At 35.3% G+C, this 22807-nt stretch overlaps 1 protein-coding gene across 3 annotated transcripts in view; it reads right to left on the reverse strand.

Moving 5' to 3' along the window:
- The window catches only part of twr (signal peptidase complex catalytic subunit SEC11 homolog C twr), a 179308-nt gene extending 157536 nt beyond the window's left edge, over positions 1-21772 (reverse strand). Inside the window, exon 1 of one of the 3 annotated variants that reach the window (XM_014349908.2) lies at positions 21706-21772. In XM_014349908.2, the coding sequence (XP_014205394.2) occupies positions 21706-21735 (30 nt within the window). In that variant the 5' untranslated portion in view covers positions 21736-21772. Of the gene's footprint in view, positions 1-6301; positions 6355-6392; positions 6551-21705 lie in introns of those variants that run through there. The other 2 variants (XM_014349907.2, XM_023391939.2) reach the window with 2 other exon arrangements.
- Between the last annotated feature and the right edge of the window lie 1035 nt (positions 21773-22807).

Genomic DNA, 22807 nt, shown 5'->3' on the forward strand with positions numbered 1-22807 from the left:
AAAAATTAAGCGGGGTAAAAGTCGTTTTTACAATAATGCAATCAAAAATCAATGAAAAAAAAAGTACTTAGTGGATACTTATCAATGTTTCCATGTGCAAAAAATTTTTGTTTTGTCCGTGATTTGCATCAACGCATGTGTATATGTAGATAACAAGTACGCGCGCGACGCTTGTATAAACGCATAGGAGCACTGCAGAGAGGCTTCCATCAGTGCTAAGCGATTGCCCCATCACTATAGTCGATGCGATCGAGGCATTGAGTCGCAGCGCTGAGAGTATGGAAGCTATGCACTTAATTCATACTCCATAGTGTGTATACTTCTCTCGCATGCAGACTCGTGATTCTATAGATACATGAAAGCAGCTTAGTTCTTAGAGCATAAAAAAGTTTTTTTTCGATCGGGGATCCATAGACCTCCTTAGTCTTTTTGTTTTCTTTATTGATTAATTATTTATTAATGATATATTTGTTGGATATCATGTACTGAGAAGCGCAAAGAGTAATTAACTTTTAGGAAGTTCGTTATATATTTATTTTTTATTACATATCCAAGTGCATACTGTGGTGTTGTATTAGTGATGTGTTCTATAATGTTCATTAATGTAACTATTAACAATTTAAGAAGAGTGCTGGATTGTTTGGTTTGTGACTAAAAAAAAATTTTTTTGAGTTTCAAAATTTTTTCATTTTTTGACCATACAGCCGATTTGAATCCCGCGCGCTTTTGAGTGCCGCTGTACAATAGTACCGACAGTCGGTAGCCGTCGCGGAGTAGTGAAACGTTTTCGCTCTCACTAGCAGACTTTAGGCCGCGGCCGCATAGACGCGTCCAACCGCGTCTGACTGCGTCCGCACGCGTTTGACCTCCGTCAGAATCATACCTAGTTCTTTACTGCAAACTTCAAATAAAGTAACTTCCAAACATATCCCGTACATTCACACTTTTTTGTAGTGGATTTAAGGTTTGCACGTTTTCAGTGAAAAACGATGACAACGTGCAAAACTGACGGACGTCGAATACGTGCAAACGCGTTAGGATGCGTCTATGTGCGAAAATATAAATATGGCAACATATCATGCTGACGCTATGATTATTCACAGCCTGCACGTGAAAACAAAACCTCGACACCTTTATTATCATTCTCCATTTTTTTATAGAATTTACAAAAGTTCATACCTTGTGCATTAAGGATTCTTCACCATATCTTGTCAAGTTGACATCAGCAATGGTCTGAACGTGTTGTGCAATAATAATAGCATATTTTTTCGACTACTGTTGTTTTTTCTGGGAAGCCTGCAGCCTTCTTCTCTCAACCTTATAACTTAAAACCAGCATCTCATAATAATAGTAAAAAGCACATTCATGTACACACTGCAGAGACACGCCAACGTGATATTTTTCATGTAAAACACTTGCAACTGACAATTTAATTCCGTTTCTTCGCGAAGGTGACACGACAAGTACATCTACGCAACTCAAGGGCCTAAGTACACTGTAGTGTACAGGTAGTACTTACAGGGGACTGTAGCTGCAGTCACGAGCTATGTCAAAGAAAATAATACATTGAAAAGGTCACGTGCCATCGTTTGCCAGAGGCATGTTTAAGCCCACTTTTTTCGTGGTTCACTACGTTTGTTGTTTGTCAGTCTGTGCGACGTCTCACTTCAGCAGTGCATGCATTACTAGGATCTGTTTATATAATCGGTGCATGGCTATAACGTGCAACAAAAATCTTAAAATAGTGAGCAGAGCAAACGCAAAAACCAATTGTAAACGTTTCACAAAAATTTTGATTTTTTTTTATCCAGTTAAAAAATACACACTGATCAGAAATATAAGAAACTATAAGCTATCCGTAGTACAAACTTGACCAAAAAAGTCATACTATTTAGCAATCGCTAGAATTTGTTGGTCTCAATGTTTTAGTAACATCAATCCATCAAACAGCAAACCATAAAAAAGGAATTACTTTTTACGTTACAATTAATGTATAGAGTGGAAACTGAAACAAGCCGCGCCAAATGTAACGCTTCAGGCCCAAATCAGGTGATCAGGCTTCTCAATTAAGCTCCCGAAAAATTGTGAAAGTTCTCTAAGGCTACTACAATTTCCAGTGACTAAGAAAAAAATGGTTGGAAATGCGTAAGACGCACAGTATAAAAAAAATAGTAATATCCAAAATACGTCTGAAATAATGGATTTCTTCCGTATCATAATCTAATGTTGTCAGTTTTTAAATTACCAAATTTTTTCCTTAACTCGGAATGATCTGAAACTTTTCCAGCTTATTCTAGAAATATAATTACGAAACTTAATTAAAAACTGTCGGGATAGCTACCACCAAAGCCGTTATGACTTAAAAAACTGAATCCACATCACCATCGCACTCCCGATCTGAGCTACCTTTTTCAGTTGCGATTTTATTTTTTCTCCGAATATCTTGTAAATAAATCACCTTTTGAAAGTTAAAACATCGTCACAAAGAAGGATCAAAAATAATTTCAGTGAGAGGCACTGCTATGCGGCAACGGTTTTGCAACGCGATAAGAAATAATCGCGTATTCGCGATTTTCGCCAGTTTTTTGATCACCAAATTTTTTCCTTAACTCGGAATGATCTGAAACTTCACCAGCTTATTTTAGGGACATAATTACGTAACTCAACTAAAAACTGTCGAGATAACTACCGCCAAAGCCGTTATGATTGAAAAACTAATTCCACATTTCCATCGCGCTCCCGATCTGAGCAACCTCTTGTAGTTGCAATTGCATTTATTACACGAACATCTCGTAAACAATTTACTTTCGTAAACATAAAACTTTGTCATAACATAGGAACAAAAAAAAATTCGGTGAGAGACAATGCTATGCGGCAAAGGCTTTGCAACGCGATAAAAAATAATTGCGTATCCGAGATTTTTGCCATTTTTTTGAATCACCAAATTCTTCACTTGAAATGATCTGAAACTTAACCAGCTCATTGTAAGGACATAAGTTTATTGGGAATTCAAAAACTGTCCGGATAAGCACTGTTGAAGCCGTTGGGTCATGCCAAGCTATAACAATTATTTGTTCGTCTTCGCTGAAGTGGCAAAAGAGCGTTAAAAAAAAATCTTTTTCTTTTCGTCGTACCATATTGAATTCAAAAAGTTTATTAAGAATTTTTTTTCTACCTTTTTACTGTATATTTTGCTGTAAAGATGATACTAAAGACGCCTATGACATGGTATGAGTGACCTTTGGTACCGTTGAACTTAGTATCAACCTTCTACATATCCAATATTTTAGATTTAATAATTTTTTTAATTTCAAGTGACAAGTTAGTACATTCCGGAGGAAAAAAAAAAAAATGTTTTTTTGGTTACATCAAATTTTTTTTTTTATGTTCGTGCTGACATGTCCCTGCTAGCTTCAGACTTGTTAGTCATCAAGCCTTTTTGGCATTTTGCGTTGTCGTTGAGACTTTCTGACTCCTTCATCAACATCTTTGACTTGCGAATTTCGGAGCGTCTTGTCTTAAATATTTCTTTGTTGCCACTCATATTCCTAGAAGCACCAGAGTTAAGAATCCATTTACCATTTTCTTTTCGGCTCTCTTGTGTTGACAAAACTTGAGACAAGAGTGCGCAAGTAACTTCAAGATCTTCTTGATCTTGTAACTGTTTGGACTTGGACTCAACTTTATTCACTTTTGTTTGTTTTCCTTTTGCACGACAATTTCTGTAAATGTGGCCCATTTTATTACAATTGAAACAACGTATTTTTTTAACATGGAAGTTATCGTTGCTTATATTTTCAAAATTTTCGCGATGTCTACAGCTTGGTTGTGTGTAAAAACCTTTCACAGCTTTTGCCGATACCCCGTCTGATTTTACATGTTGTAGCAACTTAGCTTTTACTAGATCAGAAGTCACTGGCTTTCCCGAACCTTTCAGCGACAAGGTCAACGGTTCGTATTGAGGTAGTAAACCGGCTAGCACTAAAGCACCTACTAACTTGGTATCCATATTCTTGCTAATACATGCTAATTTATCCGCGGCGTCCAGTATTTGGCAAACATAATCTTCAAGAGACGCACAATTCTCTAAACGCGTAGTAGCGACTTTGCGAAATATTGTTACCTTACGCATAAGTCTGGAGTCGTTGTGCGCACTGTCTAAGGCATCCCATGCTTGCTTTGCTGAACATTTGTTAGGTAGATGAGAATACAACCTTAGATCGATTTTAAGTATAATGCGCGCTCTTTCTTTAGACAATTTTGCTGAATCCACTGAGAGTGTTCCACCGGTTAGAGCTTGCACAGCATCCCATAAGTCATCGGATTGAAACCAAGCCTGTAGCAAGATGGCCTAATTTTTGTAATTATCTCTACCCGTAAGTCGAGTTACTCCCATCCATGGTGATTGCTGCGGCGTGGCCATTTCACACACAGCTCGCGATTTTCTTTCTTTTGTTATACACGGCACACTACCGGTATTGCACTTCAGCACGACTCTGGGCCCATAACCTGATTTTAATAATTGTGCAGTGGCGAAGGCAATAAATAATTTAGAGTCGTATAGAACAAAGACTTTATTAGAAGCGCAGATAATGAGAGACACATAATACGGTGTGCTCTGCTCGCGATTCACAGTCCGACTAACTATCGTAGATAAGCGCGAAGTACGTTCAATTCGTAGCTCGTACTCCCACTTTCAGAGCACACACATATATGTATATGCACGCATGCAGATACACGTTGTTACACGTACACATAATGTGAAATTAATTATGTTTATTTAATAAGTCCAGTTTCTTAAGTAGTAAAGGTAATGTTATTCCTCACTGATTTCAAAAAGTTAAATAATAAATATCCATGCCCCTGACACATTTTAAACACAATCGAAGTTTTTAATTACCAATTGTCCAATAGGCCGCTATATCGAAATTTCGCGACCGGACTTGGCATACAATAAAAAACATACTAATGTCTGTTAAACTTTTGTTTTTCATTCAATTTTTAATATTGCAACATGTATTTCGATGCATTTGAATTTTTATGCGTTTTTCAACTTTCTCGCTTGTTCAAGTAAGCAAAAAAAAAATTTCAAATTTTTTTTAACACTCATTCGTTACGTAAAACCATCAGGTTAACATTTTTTGTACTTCAGTATTTTGCTCCAAAACCAAAACTTTCCGAGATATTTAATAAATACTGAAAAAAAGCCTTTGTTTAAATTGTTTTGCAATAAAAAAACAATGACGCGTATCTCCGTCGAAGCCGGCGATTTAGAGTGTTATGCAACGTAGTTTTCTTCGAATTTTAAGCTTAATATCGTATTGCTATAAAGGACCACCACTCTCTAATGCTCTAGCACCCTGACTATAAGAATAATTTTTATAAATTCCGTAAGAGAACGGAAAATTCGAACTTATTAAAAAGTATAATATTAGGAATTGGTTTAGTGTTATTTAAGGGATTGTAACAATTATGAGTTGTCACATACCTCCAAAAAAAAACTAGACTTAAGATGACTTTTTTTTCTTTCAAGAGCGTACAAAATTTAAAACCACGAACACTTGTAAACCAGTTGAAATTTTTTGCTGAAAATTATCAATTATTAGAATAATAGTTCACCTCTCCTACTATACCCATGCTACATTTTCTTTCATTTGCTACCATAAAAATAATTAAAAAAAAAATGTTTAGAGATCATCTAGATTAGTGATCAAACTATGAAGCTGAAACTAGCAGACAAATTCCAGCAACGATATCATCAAATAACAATTCTACTTGGGGTACCCTTCAAAGAAAACCAGGTACTTTTCTAATTCAGGATATAAAAGGGTACCTGTCTTAGTTTTAAGGATACTCAAGGTATAAGATGTTATTCGGCGGTATCGCTGCTGCAATTTGTCTGCTAGTTTCAGCTTCATGATCAAACTTGATTAATTTAATGACATGCTACTCGGGACTAAACCTATTGCGGTATCCATAAATTTGCAGAAGATATTTAGTTTCAATTAAAACCGTTATGTAAATTTCATATAAATTTTATTTTTTAACCGTTGTATGACAAATTCTACAAGAGTTATCATAAAGAAGTTGTGGTACCTACAAGTACTAGATTAAATTAGGTATCGTGCAAAAAGCATCATTTAATTAAAACCAACTGCAGCAACTCTCATGCAGAGTAGTTTACAAAAAAAATCTTATCTCGAAAAAATAGTCTAAGAGGCAACCGTTAACTACAAATAATATTTATTACTAAGTAAAATCATCATGTACAATTGAGAGCCGTGAAAAATCGATTTCTTACAGATTGTCCGTCGGAAATCTTTACGTTTGGTGCCAATCATTACAAAAACTTAGCTTACATGGTAGATGCGGTAATATTAGTTGATTCTTACTTGTCTTTTATTCATTCGCTTAACATCATCAAACAGATTTTGAAACATTTTTGTGCTGAAATGGCTAATGCAACGTTTCCATAAAGTTTCAATTCAGCCGATAACATTTATTTCACACGTCACCCGTTTCATGAACTTCTACCCACTTTCACATACAGACGTGGACGCATTAAGGTATTAAAACATAAAACAATATCAGACTGTTAAGAGCATAGACATATAAGAAATAGACTGCTCGTTCTTGTGTACTACAGTGGGCGGAAGGGTAACCATAGGTGCCAGGATAAAATGTAAACAAGTATGAGGATGACATAGTAAAACAATATTCTTTTATTGAATTTAATAATTCAATGGAATAAATCGCAACAAATATCTGACCGTATGAAGAAGCTGAGTGTGTGTACAAAGTAAAGAACATATAGACCAAGAGTAAAGCTCGGAGAGTGGTCAAAATTTTAACCAGCCGCCTCGTTCATCAGAATCGAGAAACCTTATGGTTCGTAAAAATCCAAAACAGTTTTGTCATATTTCATTCTGGTGAAGAGTTTTGTTGGTATTTAGAAGAAGCCATATAGTTTTTTTTTATTAACCAGCCGCAACTTACACCAAAGGATAGAAAATAGAAAGTTGTTACCAATTGTTCCATTAACGGCAAAATTAGAATGCATATTTTACCCGAAAACCGACCTTCAAAAATATAGATATTGGGTTCTTATCTATAATAGTATCTACAGGCTTCATCTACTATCTTAGATGCGTATTATAGATAATATCAGGTAGGGGGTCTATTTTTCTTAAGGTCCATTTTTGGGTACAAGATGCATTCTGATCTTGCCGCAAAGAGCTAATTTAACTTTTTATATTTTATCTATTAATCTAAGTTGCGGCTGGTTTATAAGAAAACTATATCGCACTTCTCAAATACCAACAAAACTCTTCACCAGAATAAAATTCGGGAGGAATATTTCGAATCTCTACGAATCATGTCACACTTCAATTCTGTTATAAAAGTGGCGGCTGGTTAAAATTATACTACTCTCCGGCCTCAGCTCTTGGTCTAATACTTATGTGTGGTATCGTGAAGCTGAGTTTAAATACAACTGAATTCTTTGCTTTCTACTTGCAGTCCTCAGCCTCAACCATAGTATGCCACACAAAGTCAGAGTATTTAAATTCCAAAAGGTCACGTGACTCTCGCGATATATATAGTCACTTGCAGGAAAAATAAGACAGGCCTTATGGATACAATTCTATTTTTATTGTTGTTACTCGGTCAACGATTGTAATAAGATAAAAGCCTTTAAATAACATGTTTTTGAGGAGTTGACAATACCTTATAGCTATTTTTTCCCTGTACTAAGTTTTCCTGTTCCAGACTATATATAGGGAAACAAGCAGGATTTTAGTTAAGTTAAATCTGCGTTTCCGCACTTTTAAAGAAAGTCTTAAGCTGTAAAAGACCGAGTTAGAAAAAATAGCTAAGGTATTATCATCTCCTCAAAAACATGTTATTTAAAGGCTTTTATCTTATTACAATCGTTGACCGAGTAAAAAAAATGAAAATAGAATTGCATCCTTAAGGCCTGTCTTATTTTTCCCACAAGTGACTATATATATAGCGAGTCATGTGACCTTTTGGAATCCCAATACTCCTACTTTGTGTGGCATACTATGGTTACGGCTAATAATACAAAGCAAAGAATTCGGTTGTATATAAACTCTGCTTCACAATACCACACGGAAGTATGTGCTTTACTTCGTACACACAGTCGCCTTTATTTTCAGACGTTCGGATATTTGTTCCAATTAATTCTATTATATTATTGAATTTAATAAAAGAACATTGTTTTACTATATCTACCTCATACTTGTTAACGTTTTATCCCTGCACCTTTTGTTACGCTTCCAGCCGATGGTGGCGCTAGCGCTGATGCTACCAAGGTGAATACATCCGAAATGTTTAGGACTCACTTTAGAAACTGTATATCTATAAATATTACTCACGCTTTTTTTTGTTTATTCATCATAGCCCGTAGGCTCGGACATGATGTAAAAATACAAGGTGTGGCATTCCGAGGTCTTATTTTCATACCGTTCGACGCCTTTCATCACGACGCCATATTTGAGCATCCACCTCAAAGTGAGACATACATGTGGATATAGATATACGCATGAAAATATGTATGTCAATTGATAACTGATTACCTATTTTGTCAGTTTTTTTTGTATAAATATTCACGGATTGTACGTTTGGTCACTGAAACAACTGGAATGAAAATATTGAAATAAAAAATATTTATTGTTTCACGAGTTTCTTGATGTTAATATGCTTTATATTTTAAAAGCTTTTGAAATTTGCAGACAGACATGGCAGCGCGATGGAAGCGTTCCGGATAGGTCATTAAAAATGAATGCGCAACGCCACACCTTATATTTTTACATCATGGGCTCAGACATGGCATTCTTTTACACAAGCATAGTGTTAATTAGCCATCGGTGCACCTGAATTATGACCAGATGTTCATAGATAAACACGAGGGCTAACTCAGTCACACCTATGATCACGTAGACGCGAATCATCAGAGAAACAGCTAATCGGCCCTCGATTATCAAGGGCTCTTAAGAGCACAGACTAAACGGCGAGACTTGAACGGTCACCCATCCAAGTATTAACCGCGCCAAATGCAGCTCAACCTCGGAGATCGACGGAACTACAACTCTACCGTTGTGCCACCGCGACCACTTACACATATGAGGTTCTTTTACAGTCAAGCTTGAATCAGATGGCGCCAGGGTACGTCGCGGCTGTCATGGCCGTCTCACTCACACAACATTACTTTTGAGTATTGCATGTATACTGGAAATTAAAGTCTAGTGGTACAGCGCAATATTTGAAATTTTGAAATGAATAAGGAAGACAAGAAAGAATATTATGGGAGCTTCAAAGTTTCAGAATTGAAAAAGCTTTTAAAAGGGAAACGAGCAAGAGTCAGTGGAAGAAAATCAGAACTCGTGGACAGGTAAGTGTACATTTTAGGTTATATTTACAAGGCTATTTATGTATTTGTTTACTAATGATTGGTCTCCCAATTGCTTCGAGCCACTTTCTTTTTTATCACACTATCAGAAGGAAATTTAAATTTCACTTTCTTATCGCAGGATATTACACTGCACTTCATTTTTCCTACTATCTTTAAACGTAAATGCCAACAAAAATTGTCTGCAAACAACAGCAATCATTTACAAAGGTTATGTCTTCTGCTTTGCTTATCACACAGATAGGCTCACGGACACAATACACAACTGTAAATTTGACGGTGTGTAAGTGCGACGGCCATGACAGCCGCGACGTGCCCTGGCGCCATCTGATTCAAGCTTGACTGTAAGAGAGCCTCATAGATGTACGTCGCTCAACTAATAAAGCTCACAGGAGTTCCGTTGTGCATGCGAGAGAGTGCGGACGTTTCGAGAAAGCGCTCCGTAGGAAAGAGTAATTAAAAAGGAATTAAAGTAAAAATTAAAAGAAATAAAAGTACGAGGAAGTGTAAAAAGTGAAGAAGCAGCAGAGAAAAAAGTGTAAAGTGAATAATTTTGAAAGTTTGAAAGGATAAAGTGAGATTAGTGTGGTAGTGTCTGGGTAAAGGGAACACGTGTAAGGCAAGTAAGGAGTGAGTAGTAAGAATAGGGGATAATAAAGAAAGGTATTAGTGAGCGGAAAAACGAGAGACAAGAGGACAGGAAAACAGTGTTAAAGTGGTGATAGTAAAAGAAAAAGTGCGGTGAAGTTCGAAAGAAAGTGAGGTTAGAAAACATATTACAGGAAGAAAGAAGCGGCAATTGGAGAAAGAGGTCGATAATAGGGGTAATCTGAGAAGTAGATAAGGAAGGTCCCGGAAAAAACAATAGTGAGGTCGGTAAGGAAGAACACTACTTTGTTGAGTAAGGCTGGTAAATAGAATTTCTGACAGATAGAATTTGTTGTCGGTAAATTAGAAAACTGCATTACCGGCAAAATTTAAAAATGGCAGGAAAGCCGCCTGCAGCAAGTATGAATACAAGAAATAATACAAATACAAAATTAAAGGAACAGACTCTATTGAATTTTACAAAAGAAAATCAGGAGAATAAAGAATTAAACGATAAGATGAGCAGGTTGGAAAGGAAGTTGGACAGCATGATTAGTAGTCTAGAAAGAAGAAAAGAAGATTGGAAAGAGGAAAAACAGATGTGGATAAAAGAAAGGCAACAGTGGACAGAAGAAAAGAAGGCGTTAGAAGAAATAATAAGCAAGTTGGAATGGGAAACAGAAAAAGCTGAGAGAGAGAAAAGGAGACCGAACATTGTTATAAAAGGAGCAAATATTGAAGGAGAGAATCTGGAAAAGAAGGTCGAAGAGTATATTGAACAAAAGATAAAAATAAAAGTCAAGATAGAGAAGGCTAAAGTGATAAGTGTAAACGCTGGGCAAAATGTGAGGAAGTTGGTGGTAGTAAGGCTGGCAAGTAAAGAAATGAAAGAAGAAGTAATGAGAAATAAAAAACATCTGGAGAGGGGAGTTTACATAGAAAGCGATCTAACAGAGAGAGAAAGAGAGATCCAAAAATTTATTTTAAACAAGTCAAAAGAGCAGAGGAACAAAGGAAAAAATACAAAAGTTGGATATATGAAGATTTTGATCGATGGTAAATGGCTTAGATTTGATGAAAGGAAAGGAGATTTTACAGAGGAAAGAAGAGGGAGCCAAGAATGAAGAGAACAAGAAGATGTAGAGGAGGAGGAAGTGAGAAGAAGAAATGTTAGTGTTTGTGCGTGGAACATTGCGGGAGTGCTAAATAAGGACAGTGAAGTGTGGAAGTATTTAAGTGAGTTTGATGTGATAATGTTAGTAGAGACATGGTTGGAAAAGGACAAGTGGACTAATGTAGAAAGTGAGTTGCCAAAAAGCTATGAGTGTAAGTGTATAGCAGCGACTAAAGAGCATAAAAAAGGTAGAGCGAAAGGAGGAGTAATATTAGGAATAAGCAAAAAATTGGAGAGTAGAAATCATGAAGTATGGAGCGATAATATAGTAATGCAGGAGATTAAACACGGAAATCAGAACTGGAAGATCATAGGAGTATATAGTCAAAATGTAGCAGAGACGATGGGAATTATAAAGGAAAAAGTAAAAACGAAGGAAAGTGGATGCGTACTTATACTAGGAGACTGGAATGCAAGAACTGGGAGAGAAGGAGGTTGAATTAATGAAAGTGATAGTGAGAGTGATAGTGACGACAAGGACGTAAGGTTAAGAAAGTCGAAAGACGAAAAGATCAATGAGGAAGGTAGAAGACTAATAAAAGAAATAACAGAAGAAGGATGGTGTATAGTAAATGGGCAAAAAGGAGAAGAAGGAGAATTCACATACGTAGGTAGCAGAGGAGAGTCGGTAATAGATTACGCAATAGGATGTCAAGAAGCGTTAGATCAGATTAAGGAAATGAAGATAGGACAAAGAACGGAATCAGATCATATGCCGCTAGAAGTATACCTAGAAAAGGAAGTAGAGGTAGGAAATGTAGAGAAAGAAGAGAGAACAAAGGCAAGGAGGGATTGGACTCAAGAATTGATTGATCAGTATGGAGAACGGTGTAAAGACTGGGAGAGAAAGGGAAAAGAGATTGAAGAAAGATGGAGTGAATTGAAAGAAAAAATAGATAGTGCAGTACCTAAGGTGAAAAAACAGTGTAGAGTGTGGAAGATAGGGGATAAAAAATGGCACGATAAAGAATGGAAGGAGAAGAAGAAGGATTTAAGAAGAATAATGAAAAGGTGGAGGAAAAAGAAAATAGAAAGAAGTTATTACATAGATAAAAAAAGAGAGTATAGGAACTGGTGTGAGGCAAAAAGGAAAAGGTTTGAAAGATTAGAAGAAGAAGAGATAAAAAATGCAACATCGGAAGGCGAAGTGTGGAAATATATAAACAAGTACAGGAAAAAACGAAGGAGAGAAATATCCAAAAAGTTCACAGTAGAAGAGTGGAGAAGGTATTTTATGGAAAAGTTAGATGGGAAGAATGAAGAAGGAATTGTGAGGGAAGAGACAAGAAAGGATGAGGCAAGAACAAATGCAGAGGATCAGGAAGAAATGAGCAAGGAAGAGTTCGAGAGGCAGATAGCCAGATTAAAAGTAGGAAAAGCACCAGGAGAAGATAAGCTGGAAAATGAAGTATGGAAGTACATGCCGGGAGAAGTGGATGCAGCTCTGTGGGAATTGCTGAAAAAAGTATGGGAAAAAGGAGAATTACCGGATCAGTGGAGACAAGGTACGATTTGTTTGATTCACAAAAAAGGTGATAAAGATATGTTAGAAAATTATAGAGGAGTTACATTGACATGTACAGCATATAAGATTTATGCGAGTATGTTAAATGAGATGTTAAAAAAGGAAATCGAAGGTAAATTATCAGAAAGTCAGTTTGGTTTTAGAGAAAAGAGAGGAGTAATAGAAGCTATATATACATTGAAACACATTGTTGAGAAAAAATTAAGCAAAGAAAGAGGAAAATTATTTACATGTTTTATTGATTTAAAGGAAGCATTTGATCGAGTGGATAGGAAAGTTTTAAAAGAAAGATTAATAGAAATGGAAGTGAGTGAAAAGCTAAGAAATAGGATAATGGATATTTATAAAGAAACGAGAAATGTAGTTAAAGTTGGAGAAGAGGAATCCAAGGAATTTTGGACAGAGAAAGGTGTGAGGCAAGGCTGCCCACTGAGCCCGACGCTGTTTAACGTGTACTTAGCGGATCTGGAGCAGGAATTAAAGAAAGGGCAGGTGGGAGGATGCAGAGTTGGTAATGAAAAAGTATGGAGTCTGTCTTACGCGGATGATATAGTATTAATAGCAGATAGAGAAGAAGAATTGAAAGAGATGTTAAAAAGATTCAAAAAGTACACAAATAAAAAGAAGATGATTTTAAGTGAGGAAAAAACGAAAATTTTAGTGTTCGAAAAAAAAAAGAGGAATGATAGAAGATGGAAGTGGGGGAGTAAGGAATTAGAAGAAGTAAATGAAATAAGATATTTAGGATATATACTACAGAAAAATGGGAGAAACGATAGGCATATAGAAGAAAGGAAAAGAAAAGCAGTGATAGCTATGAAAAATGCATGGAGCATAGGAGAAAGAATATTTAAGAATAGCTACAAAAGGAAAAGAAAATTATTTACAGCCCTAGTAGAAAGTATAGAACTATTTGGTGCGGAAGTGTGGGGATGGGAAGAAGAAGAAAGACTAGAAAGTATACAGAGAAGATATATGAAATGGATATTAGGATTAGACAGCAATACACCAAATTATATAGTGGAGGAGGAGTGTAGATTAGAAAGGATGAGTATAAAAGCGTTAAGGAGAGCGTTAAAGTTTGAAGAGAAAATTAGGGAGTCAGACATAAAATTAGTAAAAGAATGCATAAGGGAAAAGGACAAGGACAAGGAAAGAGAGAGAATAGGAAAGGATTCAAAAAAGAGAGCTGAATTACTACGGGAAGAGAAAGTAAAAGAAACAAGATTTATGAAAGGAGTAGAATTTAGGGAGAAAGTAAGAGAAAAAATATTAATGAACAAGGAAAGAAAAGAAAAAGAGAAGAGAATGGAAAAGATAGAGAATTCACGGTACAACAGAACATATAAAGGTATAAGAACAGAAGATGAACCAGAATACTTGAAAAAGGATATGCCATTAAAGGATAGAAAGTTAGTAGCAAGGTTTAGATGCGGAAATGAATGCAGAAGTAGAGAATACTGGAAAGGAGAGGAGGATAAGAAGTGTAGATTATGCAAGGAGGAGGAAGAAGATCTTAGACACATACTAAAGATTTGCGGAGATACGAGAAATGAAGAAGAAATGGAAAAAATACTAAGCCACGATGCAAAAGAGATAGAAGTGCTAAGAAAAGTAATCAGAAAAAGGAAGGAGTCAGAAAAGATCTAAAAGATAAAAGAAAGTATGCAGAAAGTTAAGGTAGTAAAGAGAGAAGAAGGATTAGCAGGACAAGAAAGAAGAGAGAAAAAGAAATGCAAGGAAGAATGAAGAATACAAAAAATATATGGACAATTTAAAGAAAAAAGTTGTTAATTTTTTGAAAATTTTTGATAGTTAAGTAGTATTAGAAAATTTTTTTTACTGAATTAAATATAGGAAATTTTGATAATTTTGTTAATTTAAGTTGGAAATTTTTGAATTTTTGATAGGCATGTGTTTAATTTTGAAGTTTGAGAATTGAGTCTTGAAGAATTGGAATTGTAGTGATATTAAATTTGTTTTATTTCAATATTATTTTAAAAAAGAAAAAGTAGAATATTAAGAACAGTTAAAGTAAAAATAAATATATTATATAGCGTAGATTAAGTAGATATTAAATGTACAAAATGTTACGGAACCCCTCCAAACCCGTAAGGGACGGAGTATGAAATAAATAAATAAAATAAAATAAGTAAAGCTCACAGACATGAGATTGCTTTATCCTATAGGGATTCATGTTCCAATCGATTACAAAGCCGTTTGAGGAAATTTTAAGAACAAAATTCAGACCATCAAAGAGTATTCCTTTAGTTTGAGATGCAAAAAAAGGGCTAAATTAGCGTTACGGGCTCATGCCTCATTTGAAAATTTGTAGTTTTGACGACGCCTGGAATGAAATCACGGAGTTTTTAATTTTTCTACGGTATCGAATCTAAAAATTATTAACGCACACAACATTTTCACGCATTTTAGACAGCCAAAAAAATTGTATCCAAGAGTTGCTCTGATACTGTTAAAGTTGCGGGACGGAAATCTTATAAATTTAACATTTTAACGGAAAATACTTTCACAAACGCACGCAATTGAATATGGACATTCCAACAAATTATTTATAATCTACAAAGATCAAGGACGATACAGGAATCTTTCCGATTTTTCTATTCTATTAAGCTTGTTTAGACCGGGCTCAAACAGTGATGAACCGGGAAAAATTATTCGCACCCAATTTTTTGTGCTTTCTTGTTCATATCATAATAATGTTCCTGAAAGTTCATCTTGCCACCCAAGAATGTGGTCAGGTATTGTTTAAACAATTTTTTGTTCACAATTTCGTCAAAGTTATTTTTTCGACCTGAAAAAATATTTTTAGATTATTTGGCACATTTAGAATAAAAAACCAATTGAAATGTATACACCTTTTCATGTATATACCATTTCACAAAAATTTATTATAGGCAATACAGACAATAGGACAATTTGAGCGTATTTTAAAATACAGGCGCCGGGAAGGAATGATTTTGATACGTTTCAAAATGCTAAGGTCGGGCGCTCGACTTTTCACTACCAATCGTACCAATACCAACATGTTACTAAGGGTGTGTTCCAGTAACGCTCTCCGACAACTTACCGACAACTTAATTATGCCTTACGACTTACGATATCTTACGGCAACTGTGTGTGGAACTGTGGAATAGCAAATGAACACATGTGCAGACAGCTGATTAGATCTATGGTCCCGCACACGGATGTACATGTACATACGTATATGCTTTGGGGTCAGTACACTATAATGTAAAAAAAAGGTATGTGCAGAACTTGCGGGTTTGTTCACTTATGAAATAATTTTCACACAGTTAAAATGAATAAGACGTGTGCTTGACTTTAGAATTTTGAAATGTTCCAAAATTAAATCTTTCAACCGCCCTGAGCGTCCGCATTTTGAAATACGCTTAATATGTGACCAGTGCGAGGACCAAGAGCTAAGGCCTGAGGGTGATCAAAATTGTTACCAGCCGCCACACTGAGAAAAAAGTGGGAGCGGTGATGTATTAGCGGGTGGTGAGGTTATATGTTATTATAGTTGTAGGGCGTATGTAGCGCCACTTACGGTACAACAGGTATTCCACACTTGAAGGATCGCTTGTATCCTGCATGAGTGGGAGCTGTGGCGTCCCACTGGATGGATAAAATTGCACCGTCAGTGAAATAGGCACATGGGAGTATAGGTAGGAGATAGTTGCAGTCTCGCCAAGTGAGATTGTGTATGCACTGCAAGGCAGTGCAAGGGGGGCTCTAGTGACTCTAGTCTCTCGCTGTGGGACAGCAGCTGCCCCACTCGAGCTGAGATAAGTAGCCCTACTGTTTGGTAGAGCAGAGCTCCTTCGAAAGAGTTCTGCTCTCCCACTTCTTTATCAGTGCACATTTCTTTAAAATAAAGGAACTTTATAATTTGTCGAGATCAAAAATATTACGGTCATATTTCATTCTGGAGAAGAGTTTTGTTGGTATTTAAAAAGTGTTATGTGATCTTTTTTATAAACCAGCCGCAACCTAAATCAGTTAATAGATGATACAAGTTGTCAACTGCAAGTGTCATTTGCGGCAAGATTACAATGCATTGATGCAAAATCGACTTTCAAAAATACAGATATTGTAATCTTCTCTATAATGCCACGTCTATTATCTTAGACGAGTATTAGAGATACGATCAGCGTTAGATGAGCGTAACAGGAAGGTCATTTTTTCACCTTCATTAAATCCGAAAATTGTCGGAACTTTGATTCATGGAATAAATTATTTTTAAAAAAATCAACTGGCAAAGTTGTGGCTTGGTTTTTTTTTTTGTAGGGGTTTATCTTTAAAGGTCGATTTTTGGGTACAAGATGCATTTTAATCTTGCCACAAATGTCACTTCCAGGTCCAGGTAACAAATTTTCATTTTCTATATAGTGGATTCCCTTGCAGCTGGTTTATAAAATAGACCATATGACATTACTTAAATACCAACAAAACTCTTTATCAGAATGCAATATAAACAAAATATTTTGGATCTCTACGAATCATAAGGTTTCTGTAACGAAGATTAGTCTCAAATTTGTTGAGAGTGGCGGCTGGTTAAGATTTTGACTTTTGACTACCCTCGGGTCTCAGCTCTTTGTCTAGCGGATTTAATGATTCTGGTTCACGCTACTCTTTATCGGGTGCGTTCCGTAAGCTCCAGCAGTTAATCTTCAAGTATCTCGGTATCCTAGATGACATTTAAGTGCAAGGGAAAAAGTATGATATGTTATCTTTCTTACACTAAGACGTTATCTTCACATTATCTAAATACTTAGATTAAACGGCCAGTGCTTACGGAACGCATCCATCGACTGTCGCATCTGTATTCGAGATGATACTCGTAGGACAGGTTTTAGTATGTGTTATTGCCGCATAGTGCTTTTTTCCATTACAAAATATCGCTAAATTGGAGCACTTTTTTTTCAACAAGTCAAATAGAACAGGTTTTAGTTTCATCTTGGCCACTTTATTTGTTTTTGTACAGGCTCTTCGGCGCTGGTAGTCGCGTTTCACGTTTCACCCAGTGGTGCGTAGGTATCTTACTCATAGAGGTATTAGAATAGAGCACGCAAATGAGCGATTTGCGCGTGATCAACTAAGAGAAAGAAAACTGCATAAGGGGAAATCTATCTCTCTCTGACCGTCTGCTCTGCCTTGCGTGATCGGGAGAGTCTGATCGGGAGAGCAGGACAGAGAGTCGACTAATCACAGTTCTCGGCTAGACAAGGACACGATTCCTCTTATGTGCAGCTGTCTCTCTCTCTACGCTGATCTCGCTGCCAATGACAAGCTGACACACCGGCTTGCGTGCTCTATTCTTATACCTCTATGATCTTACCTAAAGTAAGTTACCTAGTTTCTGACAATATTACTGACATTTAGGCTCTGTTCGGAAATGATGCGTTGGTTAAGTTTTTGGTTGGTACCTACCCCCACCCTGGCTTAACTAACTGACCGTGCGTTCGCACATGTAAACAATAGTTAATCAGCTGGTCACGTTTTGGCGCACTTTGAGCGCTTCCAAGTCCTCTCTTTAACCTTAAAAGCGCTTAAAGTGCGCCAAAATGTGATCAGCTGATTAACTATTGTTTACATGTGCGAACGCACGGTCAGTTAGTTAAGCCAGGGTGGGGGTATAGGTACCAACTTAATACTTAACCAACGTATCATTTCCGAACAGAGTCTTAATACTTTTGAATTACATTAGTTTTCACACGAAAATCAGTGTATTCTAACCATTTTAATAACTCTTAGCTCGTCAATCTTATAATCGACTCGCAGCTTACGTCGTTGAAAAAGTAGAACTGGAAAAATATTTAATTTAACGAAACAAACCTTTTGTACAAAAAGACTATATCCTTATTAGAAATCTACACAAAATAACTTAGGTTCAGATTTGAGTGCGTATTTTAATTACTGACGTTTCTGACATATTTCTGCCGTTTCTAAGAGAAATGAGTCATTAACCTCCGAGTCGCGTCGGAAACTTGCCACTGGTCTTACCCCGAATAATCTGTGCCAAAAGGTTCGTTCAAGCCCCTTTTGGTTCGGTTCAGTTCTTATTTAACAAAATATGAAAATATACTTATATATACAGAACCAGTTCTGCTTGGTTCCCTACACATAGGTTCATTTTGTTAAGAGAATCGAACCGAACCCAAATAGGCTTGAACAAATCTAAAAGTGAGAATTTTGGGTCTCGATGTAACGAGTTACATATAGGTATACAAATTTACTGTAAGTAGAGAATGATTATTTTTTGTAAACTTTTTCAAAAAGTACCTTCATCCTTTACAGCAATCAATTTCTTTGCTATTGAAATAGTGGAAAACAAGATTTTCATGCATCATTAGTCAAAAAGGTTTTTCTACATGATGATCCTTCTTTTTCTCAAGTCTAAGTTAATAACAGAATTTTTAATACGAACTTTTGCCACGATGACATACAATATTGAAAAAGACGCACTTATTTACTCTTAAACGGTCATTTTGGGACTCACTATCACTTACTTGGAAATCTATTATATTCTTTGTGCATTAAATAAAACCAATGGAATTTTTCAAGGTAGAACGCGACAACTGCTCTGTTTTAAATGCATTTGAAGTATGTTTGTTAAGAGGTTTAAATAAAAAGTCATTACGCATTTTCGAAAAAAATATTAAGTTTTTTCTAACCAACTTGACTACCAAAAATCTGTCTTGCCACGTAATCAATGTTTGTATAACAGATAACATAATTGTATCGCTTATGCATCTGCTCAAATTGATAAACACTTTGTTGCCTGCATCACAGTTATCTGATAAACAATATACTTTTACAAACCATCATATCAAGTATAATTTACTCTGTATATTTTTTATCATGTTTGGTAAACCTATTTGTTACCTTAATCTCAACAAAAAGAATTGCCAATTTTCGTTGGCAACGTTATTAAAAAGAATTCTGCTATTAAAACGTGATGTTTTTTTTTTTTTTCGGTTTATAACTTATGGAACATTTAAGAATGATTCTCTATCACTTAAACCTAGAAAAGTTGAATCTGAGTTTGATGAAGCTAAGTCTTTGATTGGTGTAAGTAATTTGTGCTTCTGTAACTTTTATTGGTTTTTTTTTCTTAATATTTTCAAGTCAAGTGTTTTTTATGTATATAATCCACACTATGTAACTTACCATTGTATTAACATGTCAATTTACATGATGAAAAAAAGGAAAAAGAACAATGTCATGATAGCCAAGTCTCTTGACATTTTGAAATTTACATTAGGTAATAATAAAATCCTGCTATCGATCAAAGCCTTAGATTTACCAATCCATTATGAATTAGTACATAATATTGTTGATATTATTACTACCAATATGTCTACAAAGATACAAGGACTTGCCATGAAGTTATTTACCCAATACATTTATTCATTCAATTATGAAGCTCAGTGTATGTTTATTAGAAAAACAATTAATTTAGACTTAAATCAAAAAATTAATAGCGTCGTAATTGGAATTTTTAAAAATATAATAGCTGAAAAAAATTCAAAAACAATTAGTTGTACAGATGTTACTAACAACTTCTTATCTATTATAAATCTTAAACCAATTTTCTTAAAAATGTTTTCATTAAACGGCGTACGTACAGATTTACTCCAAATTTCCGATCAATTGATTGTTACACTTAATTTTGTACTTTTTTTTATTATACGACATCAACATAACAAGAAACTTGTTGAATTTTTTAATGGAACTAGCTTTATTTTTCTTCAAACTGTTAAATCTGCTATTCAGTATCAAAAAAAACAATGGAATCTTTATCTTCATGATTCAAAGTACAGGAGCTCAACAAAGGCTAATAGAAATTTTTTAACATTAGATTTTCATCATTCATTAGACCTACCAGTTGAACAAAAAAAAATGATTTATAATGATGCCATAAATATGTTGTTGGTCATGGAAAATATTTTACAACGAATTTATGAACGACTTAATGAAACACTATGTAGCTAATGAAACTGTGTAGCAAAGAATTGTACCTGAAAATATTGAAATAAAAAAGTTTTTAACACCATTAAAGAAGATGTATTTGCTCATACTATTCAAAGCTGCTCCAAACGTTACACCATCATAGAAATAGAAAAAACACTTGTTTTTGAGAAATATACACATTAAATCATAACCTCTGAACGGCACCAGTATGTTAATCTAATAATTTTATTTAAAAAATTCAAACACTACAAGCCATAAACTAACAATAATCGACTCGGTTGAGTCCATAGATTAAGGGAGCCTGTACATGGGTGTCTGAATGTCTTAAGACTGTAAGCCATACCTATGGCGGGTGATTCAATTCGAACTGACGTTAACTGAATATTGATATAAATTGTTTTAAACAAGATAATAGGCGTCCTGTTCGTAACAAAACTATGTTACGTGATTGCATTATAATATTGGAAAGATATTGAGCCACCAAAACTAAAAAATATTTTGCTAACGCTGAGTCGTTGAAAAGAGAGGTTATGTTGACAAAATTATTGTATTAACATGAATTGTAGAAATTTTTCATTGGATGCCTTAAAGACGTTCTAACCTTATAATGTTATAACGTTACATAGTTTTATTATGAATAAAGTGTCTATTTCCTTGTTTAAAACAAATTATATCGGTATTCAGTTAACATCAGTTTGAATTAAATCAACCGCCATAGGTGTGGCTTACAGGCTTAAGACTGTAAGACGCCCATGTACAGGCACCCTAAGTGTAAGTGAGAAATAGAGATGCGTCAGCAGCAAGTGCATAGCCAAGTTACAATATAGGTAGCCATGCTCTGAAATCTCATGTATGGTAGTCAGTGTTGTGGGTACTTAAGATAATTTGTCCAGCCGCTGACCACCATACATGAGATTTCAGAGCATGGCTATATTGTAACTCCAGCGTCCAGCGGGCAAATGCTTTCGGAAACTAACTTCAGCGTGTACATACTCTGTTTTCATGAAAAACATCCGTTAGCATGGAGAATCATATTTGCAGTAGCTGCACTGACTTACTCGCATAGTACACGATAAGAAAATCAAGCAGTTGTGTCATGAATATCATCTATACGTCAACCGTATAAAAGATAAACGAAGTCATGTGTAAAACGATTTGATTCACATAGCTACGTAGTATACAATTTAGGTAGAGACGGTGTATAATATATGTGCTGAAACGAATATAGCACGGTCTGCCAGCTCATCTCATACACTCTGACACTTAACGGGCTTAGCGCGTGGAGCCCACGCGCAAAGTAATTCGGGTGTACTCACGCTGATTTTGTGTGAAAGCTATGCATGGCATGCACAGGCAACTTAGGTATTTTACATACATATGAGGAATTCTCCATTCTTTCTTCACTTTCCAGGGTACCCAAAAGTGCAAAATTTAAATTTTAAGCTACACCTCTTTGAATTTTTTTTTTATTGGTGGTAACCTAAATAGTGAAAAAAATTCCAAGAACACGCAATTCAGGTCTGTGCACATTTTTTTCAGCATTAAATGTAAAATTGTATCAATTTTCATTAAAACAATGGACATATTTTTATCTTTCGGACTAATAAACGCGAAAATTTCCTTACAAAAAATAGGCAGAACATCTTTCTCACCATTTTCAAAGGGTCTAAGAAGTAAATTTTTTTCACCCCAGATCCTATTTACGCACTTTACTATAGGGAAATATTAAGAAGTATTCGAAAAATGCTGAAAATCTGGAAAAAATAAAAAAAATAGAGTTTCTTAATTTTCTTTTGCAAAAATGTGGTAACAAACAGAAAATTAGCAAAATGTAAACTGCGCTAATGAAAAGAGTGACCTCGAAAATAGTGGGAGATGTTTTGCCTATTTTTTGTAAGGACATTTTCACGTTTACTAGTCTGAAAGATAAAAATACGTCCATTATTTTAACGAAAATTGATATTATTTTACATTTAATGCTGAAAAAAATGTGGAAAGACCCAAATTGCGTGTTCTTGAAATTTTTTCTTCTATTTAGGTTACCACCAATAAAAAAAAAATTAATAAACAGGTGTAGCTTAAAATTTAAATTTTG

The sequence above is a fragment of the Copidosoma floridanum genome, unplaced genomic scaffold, assembly GCF_036245765.1.
Source record: "Copidosoma floridanum isolate Cflo_tuat_1 unplaced genomic scaffold, Cflo_Japanese_pri ptg000027l, whole genome shotgun sequence".
Classification (NCBI taxonomy): Eukaryota; Metazoa; Arthropoda; class Insecta; order Hymenoptera; family Encyrtidae; genus Copidosoma; species Copidosoma floridanum.